Below are 12,287 nucleotides of genomic sequence, written 5' to 3' on the forward strand. Positions count from 1 at the left end.
CACACATACCAACGAAGGGAACATACAGTATAATCCACCACAGAAAGGGGGATGATGGAGGAGAAGTCAATAGTGTAACATTTACATAGGTGGCCTCAATACATTTTGGGAATGATACGGGCTTGACTGTCAATGGCGATATATGCTCTTTTGACAGAACAAGTCGTTAATGTGATGGGATGTCTTATTCTAGGTCTAATACGTCTGCAAGAGCTCATCAAAGCTCCCTCCAGATATAACATTAAAATCAAAATACGCCAGCTGCCCTCTGGGAATAAAGATGCCAAGCCTTTGCTCAAGGAGATGAAGAAGGGCAAGGAGTTCTATGTGATATTTGATTGTTCCCATGCAACAGCTGCTGAAATCCTTAAGCAGGTAAGAGGGACAGGCATGGGCTGGAAGTGTGGGGGAATCCGTTCATTTCTCTTGTTCAAAAATGCTCTTGCCTTCACTTAGTGCAACACGGTATGACTACAACAGTTCAGCTTAGGTGGAAGACAGCAGCTTTCCCCAGAACTCTTTGTAAAATAGCCACAGGGCTCAGAGTATGAAGATGTAGATGTCAGTCCTATGTTCTTACTGGGGGGTATAAAGGTCCCCCCAGCAGGGACTGAGAAGAGAAAGGCATCATCTCAAGGCGATTGAGCATCTCTCCTTTTATTCTCTTGAAAAGCCTGAGCCAGACTTCAATGCCTGACTTATCCTAGATACATTTTCCTCACGGATGACCTCAAAAGACCTCTTTTGTCAAACACGCAGGACTCCAAGCATAGTGAAAAGGGAGCACAGGGAGATTCACAGAAAAGATGTTTCTCTCCTAATTTGTTATAGACGATGAGCTCCATGTGTGAATCTCCACGGATAACATGGGTGGAAACCCTTGATAAATTGTGAGATCCTCTATCAATGAAAGAATTTAGTAATGTTAGGAATAATAGAAATGGAGTGATAATTTCTGAGCACTTTAGGATATAGCACTGGTCTTATGCCCAAGAATGTAAATTCAGAATTAAAAAAAGATAAAGCATAGATTAGTGGTTCTCAATCCAGAGCGGTTTAGTCCCTGCCCAGGGACTTTTGGCAATGTCTGGAAACATTTTTCATGGTGATATTGGGGACGGTGGTGCTCTACTGGGAAGCGGTACTTCAAGGTCAGGGATGTTGCCGGACACCCTATAATATACAGGACAGTCCCCAAAGCAAAGAACCGTGTAGCTAAGCTGCCAAGAGTGCTGGTGTTGAGAAACTCTGGCATAGATGAAAGCAATGAGAAAGGCTGGCCACGTGTTTAAAATAGAAGCATTAATAAAAGATGAGGGGATTGAATTTAGGGTAGAGTCAGGAAAATCAGCCAAATTATATTTCCATAGCCTTAATGGGTGTCTCTTGGTATTTAATTTAAGTGGTTATTGCGGCACAAGGCCATGATCTTAACCAAAATGACCCAAGCTGTTACCGCACTCCCTAGTTTAAATGGCTTGGGGTATGCTATGTGGTTGACTGGTCATGGGCACTAATTTCATAAGTAGACCAACCCTTGCACTCAAAACGCAGAGCATGGATTTCTGAATCAGCTGGAAGAGCCGGCCTTACTCTCCAGTGGGTATCTTACACATGCAGGCCATCTCTCTGCAGCCACTGAGTTCAGACTTAAGTTTTTTATTTCACTGAACGTAGACGCTCAGGAAAGTTGACTAGATGTTTCTATTATCTTCTGGGTGATTATGCTAAAAATCTATTTAGAGTCACAGAACATATTTAAAATTGCAGTTGAAACAATCACAGACATCACCGGGGTTCATCTTCTCACGTGATAGGGGGTAAAAGGACTTTCCCAGAGTCACACACTCAGACACTGGCTCTCGACCTGTTTATTCCCCCTGTGCTTTCTCCACTCCAAAATGCTGCTTCCCCAGTTACGCGAAGAGCATGTTACTTACTTTAGACTGCAGTTGCGTTAACAAATCTTGATATTATCACCACAATTATCTCTCAGTAAAGAAAGCCAGCGTGGCACTGTGACTATCGATAGCTAAAGAACGTTAAAGCTAAGTAAACACAATGAGCAGCCCTTTATCTTAAGGTTTCATTTGAGAATTTTAATACAGTTCATTAAAGTGTGTAATGGAGTGTGGACCGCAACTGAGAAAAGCACCCGGGTTTTAAGTGTAGCCCTCAAAACGCAAAGACACATCCCTTCCCAGGAGCCTGCTGTAACAGAGACTGGGGATTTCTGTTACATGTGAGAGAATGATTCGCGGATGAGGCTTCTCTTGGTTAGATGCCCAGTGGGCTCACATAACTGGCTACATCTCTCCCAAATGGCAGGCATGGAACTGGCAACTGAAGCGCACAATGGGCACGGGAAAGGGCTGCTCCAGTTTCTCCTCTATTTCAGTGAAATGGTGTTCCTCCTCTCTTCCTTTCCTGGTAGCATAGAGATTACATCATTCAAGGATAATTTTCTTAAAAAACAAACCAGAAAAACCCTCTAAGAGAAGCCTTCCCAAGAAATGCCTGCTAGGGATAAGGGACAGTGGGGTTAGTGGAGCTTTTAAACAGCCATTGGCCCAAACCCTTTTTCCTCCACCTTCTGTGTCACCATGTTTCAACATGTGTTTCTTTGTCCTAATCCTGTGATTAGGAAGATTGGCCATGAGGCTTGGGGAAAGCAACGACAAGACTCTGCTCACCCACTTCTTGTAGACTAAAGACCTGCAAATCTGAGGGAGGAGGAGAACTTTGTTTAAAGGTGCCAGCCTGAAGCACCCACCTTCCCACGTGTACATGTACAAATGCTCTTTTGGAAGTCACAGCAGAGGACCCAGGTTGACTTACCTGGGTTTGATTTGGACCTCCAAGAAGCTGATATAATTTGAAAAGTGGTATGGAAAACCTCAGGACTTTTCTATTCTGGGTAAAATGAGGCCCAAGTACTCTGTGTGATCCTGTTTCACTTGCCCCATCAGTTCTGGGCCACAACCTGTAGAAAGACAGACAGAGGGAGACCTTCTTCCCAGCAGCTGTCTGCTGAGTGTGGCTCTGGGAGGTGGAGGGTTCAGAAGTTCTCAGTCCTGATTCCAGCTCCACTGAAGCAGTATCTATCTACTCGAAAGCAAAGGAAGGAAGCAGATCTAGCTCTCTTCATAAGGTGCCCCTGACGGTGCCTGGCATCCTATGCACTTGTCACGCAGCCTCAAACAGCCCCTGAGATACCTTTGGTATTCTCACTTCCCAGCTGAGGAAAGTGAAGCTCAGACAGGTTCAGTGCCCCATACAAGCTCACTGTCTGAATAGCCAGGCTGCCACACTGTCTCCAGACCATTTGATCTCAGACCCTGTGCACCCACGTTCCATGAAGGGTCCCCTTTCAGGTGGATAAACTATTTCATTCTGAAGTAGGCTTCCAGAAACATCTGGAAAAAACAAAACCCACTTGCTGCTGTCTCTTTTAGATGGAATTAGTATTAACAGTTTTTGCTTTCTAGTACCTAAAATCACTGCTGAGAAAATTTTCTCTGTCAGGTCAACTTGGCTTTCCTCTCATGCATATTTCCCATTATTTCCCTGCATTTCCCTGCACCTTCATCATGCTTTACCACTTTTTAATGATTCTTAAGAAAAAAGAGATCTTTTAAATATCTTTAAAGAAGATATTTGACATTTATCTAAAAGTAAAAATGGGCGAAAAGTCTATAGTTATTCTTGGGCATGCTAATCACTCCAGCGAAGTAATTATTTCTATTCATATTGAACAAGTACTATATGATGAGAATCTGAAAAGTTATTTCCCAAAAATTAGTAAGAAATTCAAATGTCAAGACTTGATTAGGCTACAGAGGATCAGGGCTTTCATATGAATAACCTGTCTCCATGGATTTCTGCCGTCTGAGAGTGCCCCCAACAGCCAGCAGCACACACATGGGACCCATCAGGTAGCAGGGTGTCCTCTTCTCTCCCTGCCCACCACCACCTGTCTCCTAACTAGGAACCCCAGGTCCTCAACTCCTCACCACCACTTTTTCCAAGCCCTGCCGTCCTCCTGCTGGCACTTCCCTGGCCACACCCAACTTGCACCCTTGCTCACTTACACCGAGTGTGACTCTACCAAGGGAGTAGCTGGTGGGAGAGGAATTTGAACTAAAATGTTTCTACTGGCATGCTTGATGATCTCCTTTAATCTAACCCTTTACATAAGTGGTATTGTCCTTCCTTTGCAAATGAAAATGGATGCTCAGAGATAGCTCCCCAGCACCTTCTACATTATTTGGCACATACTGAGCTCAACAGAGTTGTGTTGAATGAATAAATAAAATGAATGAATGAATGACCCAAGAACTGTGTGAAGAGCGCTTAATAAGTAGTTCTCTCCAAAATCACCCCACGCGGTATGCTCTGGACTCAACTCTGCCAAGTACATTTGAGCAAATTGCTCCTCTGTGCCTCAGTTTCCTCAGAAGGAAAGTCTCATTCAATCCCTGAAGTCCCATATTATTAAGAAAGTCAATGCATTTCAGTCTATGATTCCACTTCCAGAAAATAAATTTGTCTCTTTGGAGAACTGCGGAGTCCCTTTCCAATCAGGTAATAGGACTGAGAAAGAAAGTTACAATTTCAAGCACAGGAGTCTGCATCCTAATGGCTCTCTGAAGGGCGGGGGGTGGGGGGGTGGGGAGGGACGCTGTGGTGCTCCATCCGTGAGGGAAGCAGCATCAGGGCCGGGCCAATTCCCTGAGTGGGGGAGCAGCCAGTGGGCAATCGTGAACACTCTGTTTCCAGCTCAGGCAGGCTCCCTTGTCTACATGAACAAGAGCATCAGAGGACAGATGCTTTCCCTTCACAATACTTGTGGAAATGAGTATTAAGCTATAATTGAGCCATTAGTTTCCATAAAACATTTTAGTACCAAAATATTTTGTAGAATTATATGGCATTTACTCCTGTCAACATTTGTGTGCTCTTGTTTTTATTTTTTTCTCATCTTTCAATTAATGTAAGAACAAGGTCAGAGAGAAAATGTATTTTTTAATGCCTGGCATCCCTCTGCTAGGAAGTACAGTGGCAATGCTGATCAATCACATAATTTTGTGTATTGATTCTTTCCTCACGTGAGTTGTGCCTAGTGGCTATGACCAGAACAAACAGAGGTTCCCAGGACAGAAGCACCATCAGTTTTCATCTCTCAGAAAACAAAATACCAAGCCAGGCAGTACAGCTTCGATATGCTAAGAGATTGCAAACCTTTGTTTGAGACCTACACTCACTAAGTCAGACACTCAAGTCCATCATTTCTAATCATGAACACATAGCAACACAGAGAAGACAAGTAGTGATTTTACAGCATCTTACTATGTTGATGGACAGTGACTGTGAATGGGGATGTGGGGGGGGACTTGGTGAAAGGGGAGCCTAGTAAACATAATGTCCTTCATGTAATTGTAGATTAATGATACCAAAATAAAATTTAAAAAAAAAATCAGACCTGAAAAAAAAAATGTTTGCTTGTTAAAACTTAATTCACCTCCAGCTTCTTCATTCCTTTCTAAACTCTTCACATTTATGTAATTTCCCCCAAGAGTGCAGATGACAGAACTGTATCCCAAGGCATAAATTTTCAGGGGTCTAAGTTGAGTGGTGTTGCTAGTATCTCACAAAAATACCATCTTTCCCATTCTGAGTCAATCTTCCCTACAGGAGGACCAAGATGAAAAAATAATCAAGATAAAAAAAATAAACAACAAAAAAAAAATCATGAACACATAGAATAGGCCAAAGACCTCAGGAGCTGCCTTTTAAGGAATGCTCACTGTGTGCCAGGCACTGTGATAAGTAGGTGAAATGCATCACTCACTTAATTTTTATGAGAAAATTCTGAGGGCAAGAAACTAACAGGGCTCAGAAATATTTTGTAACTTCCCCAAGCTCACTCACCCAGCAAGTGCTAGGCTAGGATTTGGACCTTGTCTGAGGATTAAAAGGAAAATAAAATATCCTATTTTGCCACTGTTATGTATCCCAAGATGTCAGCTGATTCTCCCAGTAATGGAACCTGGAACACATTTGAGTTAAGCTTTGCATTTCTTGAATGCAATAACAATGAGGCAGGGGCACAGAAAACTGGTAAATTCACTCTTTATTTCAACACATATTTGTTTGAGCACTAATTGAAGGTAATTAAAGACACAACCATTTAAACAACAAAAACCCAGATCTGCCCCTGAAGGCAAAACGAGACCTTGAAAGTGAATGTCATAAGAGTATCTCTGTCCAATGCCTACGAACTGGCGGGTGATCGTGAAACTAGTTTCTAAAGCAGTAAAAGACTGACTAGAATCTTTGGGAGTTGGAAGATCCATTTGCAAATTCTGCTCTTTCCCTAATAAATAAAATAATTACCATTTATTGGGTCCTCACTATGGGCCAGAATATACTATACAGCCTGGAATGGTACCTTCTTATCCTTTCAAAATACCCCACATTACAGGTAAGACAAGTGAGGTTCCAGGTCACACACTCAGTAGCAAGGCTGGCATTTCAAACCAAGTCTGATGTGTCGATGCCCTGAGTTTCTTGGCCCCTGTAAATATGGTCCTTCGAGGAAGCCTACTGATTCTTCTTCAGCCCAGTCACCTCATCTTTAAAATTCGATTGTTGGATTCTAACCTTGCCAAGGTTCCCTCAGCTCTGAGTTTCTATGCATACAAATAATCAAGCATCCTCTTCCTAATGTCTAGACATCAATAACTTACACATTGCCTTATACATAGTAGGCTTTCCAAGAAATGGGGAAATAACTAAGCAGTTCATTCTCTTAAAAAGTTCCTAGAGTCCTTTGGTAGTCTTCGAGATAGTTAACTGATGATAAGTTCATTACTTTGGATAAATCCTGACAATGTAATGATGATGAATCTCAATTTATACTAACTAGATAATCATTTGTAATATATTATATAATTATTTTGGCAGAACATCCTCATCCTAATTATGTTTCTCACAGGCTGATATTAAAATCTATTTATATTTCCTGAGAGCACAGAGTTAGTTTTGGTTATAAGGAGCGATTCATAGACACATGAGTATGTTATTGAATATACATAAAAATTAACTGACCTCTATGGAAGACCAATGATTTACTGAAGGGGTCTGCAATTTGTCCATTTTCTTAGTGTACAGGATACCCACTTGAGGATTCTCAAAAACCCCCAACTATAGATTTGTAAAAGGACTTAGATTTGTTTCAGTGTAAATAGGGAGGTAATAAAAATCACATATATGCTTCAGAAATTCTATAATGCTTAATTCCAGCTACCTCAAAACTTGGCTGTAATAAGCAATAAGAGAAATTATCCTTGCAATAGAAGTGGAAGTAATTTAGAAGGAATCATGTAAAGAATTTGAAGATGTGTACATCAAAGCATGTCTTAAGCCTCTAGCAGGATCAGTGAACTTCAGCTTTATTTAAAATTTAGGGACTGTTTATGCCCCTCAATATGTCTTTTTCCAGAGGAAAGATCCATAGCTTCTATCAGACTCCCTAAAGAAGCCTGAAGACTGAAGTAGGTTAAAAATCACTTTGCTATGTTAACCACACCTGCTTCTTCAATCCTTCATTAATGCAAGATTTTATCAAAAGGGTCTCTCCATCCTTCTTTCCCCATGGCTGTCAGCCAAATCCTTTCTGTCATAAGGGTGATCCTGTAAGATGTACATTTCATCATTTATTCAGCTAATATGTATTGAATGTTTTCTATGTGCTAAAAACTGTACAAGATTAAAAGAGAATAGAATAGTGGGAAAAACTCTGAGGTATTGGATGAAGTCATATAATAGAAGACCTAGTGATTTGTTCTTTGCTGCATCTGTAACATAGGAATATCATAGTGTATACCTCACATGGTTTTGAGAAGTTAAATGTGACTTAAGCCCACTACAAGTGCATGAAATAATCCACATGTTGGAAATTATCGTCCTCAATATTATTGGTACTGTGTCAAGGCAAAACTAGAAGAGTGGTGCGGCCTTCACAGTTCCACCTCCATCACCGCACCATCCCCTCTCAACCTGCCTGACCAAGTCTCCCTATTTTATGAAGACACTGCCTGGTGTCATTCAGTCTCCATGTCAGACTTCACACATCACGCCGTCCTCCTTTTCCTTCCTCCAGCCAGTTTCTTTTCCTGTCTCTGTCTTGTTGGCTAAAAATACCATCCAATTGCTCAAGCCAGAAACCTAGGAATGCACTCGACTCTCTCTCACCTTTCCTATTCGATAGTTGCCAAATACTGTAGATTCTGCCTCCTGAATATGTTTTTGTGTTCAACCTCTTTTTTGCCATCTCTCTTATCATCTTCCTTCTATAAGACAATTGACCTCTCTGCCACAAGCCCCCACACCCCTTTTTCTCCACCCAGCCTCCACGTAACCTCAAAAACTGTTCATTCTAAATAAAATATCTGACCTTATCCTTCCCATATTTGAAATTCCAGAGTGCCTTCCCTGTGGCCCCCACATTGCCTTAAGTATAAAGGACACGTCTACCAGGCCATGCCAAACCCTCCCCACCTTGTGCCCACTGCCATTATAACATCTGGTACACCAAAATAGCTATTACACAATTTTAGCAAGAAAAAATATGTAGTTTTTTTTTACCAACTGTCCTTTCTTGATGAAAGGTGACTCCGTCAAGGAGATTAACAGTCTTCCCAAATGTCACTGAAAGGATTTAAAATTAGGATCTAACTAATTCTAATATCTAAAGAGATGTCATAATAGAAGAACCATGTAGATTCGACTTTGTGACAGAAGGAGGAAGAGTGAGTGAGGGTCTCATAGTACCTGCACCGTCACCCAAGACACAACATTCGACAGCTGAGTCCTCTCACAGGGCAGGAGGCTCCCTCAAAACTAGATGGACAACCTTGCAAGCTCTCTTGGGTTGATGTGTTTGTTAATTAAGGTAAAGCTTCAACTCCTGTGGCTCTTTTGCTCCCACCAAATAATCGTATGCTTTTATCTGGATTCCCAAAGTCCAGAGGACTTTGTGCAAATTACTGACTTTCCTGCCATGCATACCTCTTACTATCAATTAGTAAGTTAATATAGCACAAAGACCCCAGGATTGAACATACCAGGATTCAAATATGATAACTACATTCTAACCTTCAAATCCATAAATTGAGGGTAATCCTTCCTCCCCAGCGGCATGTAAAGAACCTAAGTACATCAGTGGATATGTGGCACTAAGCAAACAATAACTATGGTTGCTGTTATTACAGCCTAAAAATATGAGTTTGGTTAATATGTATCAGTGGTTCTCAGTTCTGGCTGTATAGAAGTATCAGCTGGAGAGCTTTTAACAGAGACCAATGCCTATAACATACCCCAGACCAAAAAAAAATAGAATATTTAGGGATAAGGTATAGGCCTTGGTATTTCTTAATTTAAATTCTTTGGAGATTCTAATGCACTGACAAACACTGATATAAATAATTATTTTCTGAGCCTGATAGTTATCAGATTAATTGACAATGTAAAGTCATCCACAGCCCAGACTCATGATGACTTTGCTAGGCTATGGAGACCAGCAGGACCACCATTTAATGCCTGCTTGCCCATCTCTCCCTCAAAAGTTACCCTCAGGCAAATCTGAGGTATAGCTTTTATTACCAACATTATGAAAGAAGCTTATTGCAAACAAGATCACAAGGTACTCAATATATTCCCTGCTAACTTTCCAGCTTCCAAATCTGTTCAATACTTTGCTGTTAAAACTTTCCTTCCACTGTATTCTTTCTTACACATCATCTTCCCACCAATATTCCCTGGAGGTTACAGAGAGTTTATTCTTTAGTCTCATGTGATCCTTCAAAAGCTCCACTCTCTCCTGTCTGCCAGGTTGCCTAGTTCATCCTGCCAGGGGAAGTCTTATTTTCCCCTACTCTGTTTTCAGCAGCCTGTACTCCTTAAATAGCATAATCTCTTCTGTTGTGCACCTGGGTGATACAATCTGGCTCTTCTAGTAGGACTACCTTCTGAAGCTAAACTAAACCCCCTTAGCTTCCACTCTGTTTATTAATATCTATTAGTATCAGCTTGCCTACTCTGACCACACCGCTGGAGAGAGAAGCTCATGAAGAAAATAAGGCAGAAAGATACTCCCAAATGGTACAGCTATTCTATTCTTCAGGGCTTTGTGTAATATCTTTTGCCTTTGTTTGATTTCACCTGGAGGCAGGAGGAAAGAGGCCTGGGTTTGTAAATGGCATAGCACCATCTTCCTATGGAAGGAAAAGCCCTAGACTCTGTGGGGAGCTTGTATCTGTGTACATGCACTGGGTTACTGTGTGTTTGTGAATGGAGAGGCACAGAGAAATTGAGAATGTTTTCAACTTCAAACAAGTCATTTTTCCTTTTGATACATGCACTTAATATTAATACACATGCCATAATCAGGGACAGATGAGCAAATGAAATGTTTTGGTTTACCCTTGCAACTGTAGCAGAATATCAAAAATGCCGTGGCTTAAAACAGTACAAATGTATTCTCTGACACTTCTGGAGGTCAGAAGTCTAAAGGAAGTCAGGTGTTGACAGGGCTGCATCCCTTCTGAAGGCTTCATGAGGGAATCCCATCCCTTGCCTTTTCCAGCTTCTACAGGCTGTCCACATTCCTTGGTTTGTGGCCCATCACATTGCCTTTTTTCTTTCTGCTTCCATCTCCACATCACCTTCTCTGCTTTCTGCCCCTTCTGCTTTCATCTTTTAAGGAGTCTTGTGGCCCACCTGGATAACCCAGAGTGATCTCCCCATAAATTAAGATCATTAGCTTAGCTACACCTGCAAAGTTCCTTTTTCCATGTAAAGTAACATATTAATAGAGTCTGGAGATTAGGATGTGGATGTTTGTAGGAGGCCATTATTGAGCCAACTCCATAAGAAGATGAGTATTTTCTTATATGTGAGAGTTTTCTGGGATCCAGTGCTATCTTCCATACATTCCACTGTTACTTTTGTAGATATAAGTTATAGTCATTCAGTGACACATGTGTTTTTTCTTATAACAATAAAGAATGATCTAAAAACCTGTTCATACCTAGCTTGTTCTACTGGTGACCAACACTAAACCTTGTGTTGTCAAAGGAGCGTCCTGCTCAGAGGATAAGTGGAGGCAGCCTAAAGTATAGCAGTTGGCAGGAGAGAAGGAGCTCAAACCTTCTTAACATTGCTGCTCTGAGACTAGATATCATTCATCTGGTTTCCTGGAGATCATTCCTACGCTAAAATAACTTATTTTAATCCTGAAGTAAAACCATTATTTTAGCCACATTGCATGTCACATGCTTAGAAGTCGCTCACTTGAAATTATTGACTAGAAACCATATCTGATGGTTTAAAATGTATCCAGATTTTGAGAATGCTCTAAAAAGTGCAGTATACTTCAAGGTGAGTCAATATAAACTTCTAAGTTGCCTATTTTTCAATGGAAAGAAGCAGTAGTAAAAACCTTTATAAATATTACAAGAATACGTCAAAATTGCTTAGGAGCACTCTGGGTTGCTTTAAGATTCTGCTGTGATGATAGCATTATGCCAGTTATTGGTGACAGATGACTTGCCCTTAGCTGTGGATGCTGAGAATTTGTGGAGAACCTTTTGTTGCTGTCTCTCTAGTACTGCTTTGCCTTCTGGAAAGTGATCAGGTTGAAATATGGTGTGAGCTGCTTAAATACCAGCAGATGTTCTTGAAAGACATTTGCTCTCCAGGTATCTTAGGGCAGCTCTGCCACCAACCACAGGGATCTTGGTCACCTTCATCTAAACCTGAATGAGGGCTCTCAAGACACTGAAATATGGTCTTTGTGCTGCTCAGACTGTATGTGGTGACTTCACCCATCTAAATCCAAGAGACAGTCATTGCCAAGAACAACAGAGCTAGGCTAAGAAGAGTCAAGGCTGCTGTGAGCAAGGTCATGGGAGTCCTGTTGGAATAACTACAGAATGCAGCTGGGCCAAGGTGGGGCCACCACTGGTAATGAGCAATAATCGTGTTCCAGAGCATACTGGTAACAGTGAGACCATTAGAATTGTCCTTTCAAGGGTTACCTGCCAGTGAGTTTTATCCTGCCTTCTGAAGATTCATTTTAACTACAAAAAAAAGAAAATAGTGATTCTTTTCTAGCCACTGAAACAACAGAATAATCAGGTGACACTTCCATAATCATGTCATACAGAAAAGGCCTTCAAATACAGAAAAAAGCCTTCCCCTCACTAGTTCAATGATTATGCTAC

At 41.2% G+C, this 12,287-nt stretch overlaps 1 protein-coding gene across 11 annotated transcripts in view; it reads left to right on the plus strand.

Annotated features, from left to right (window-relative positions):
• The window catches only part of GRIK1 (glutamate ionotropic receptor kainate type subunit 1), a 371,438-nt gene that overhangs the window by 253,933 nt on the left and 105,218 nt on the right, over positions 1 to 12,287 (plus strand). For all 11 annotated transcript variants that reach the window (XM_073231439.1, XM_073231436.1, XM_037013234.2 and 8 more), the window contains one exon: positions 194 to 375. In XM_073231439.1, coding sequence (XP_073087540.1) covers positions 194 to 375 — 182 coding nt within the window. The remainder of the gene's footprint in view (positions 1 to 193; positions 376 to 12,287) is intronic.

Source organism: Manis javanica, chromosome 3 (genome assembly GCF_040802235.1).
Source record: "Manis javanica isolate MJ-LG chromosome 3, MJ_LKY, whole genome shotgun sequence".
Classification (NCBI taxonomy): domain Eukaryota; kingdom Metazoa; phylum Chordata; class Mammalia; order Pholidota; family Manidae; genus Manis; species Manis javanica.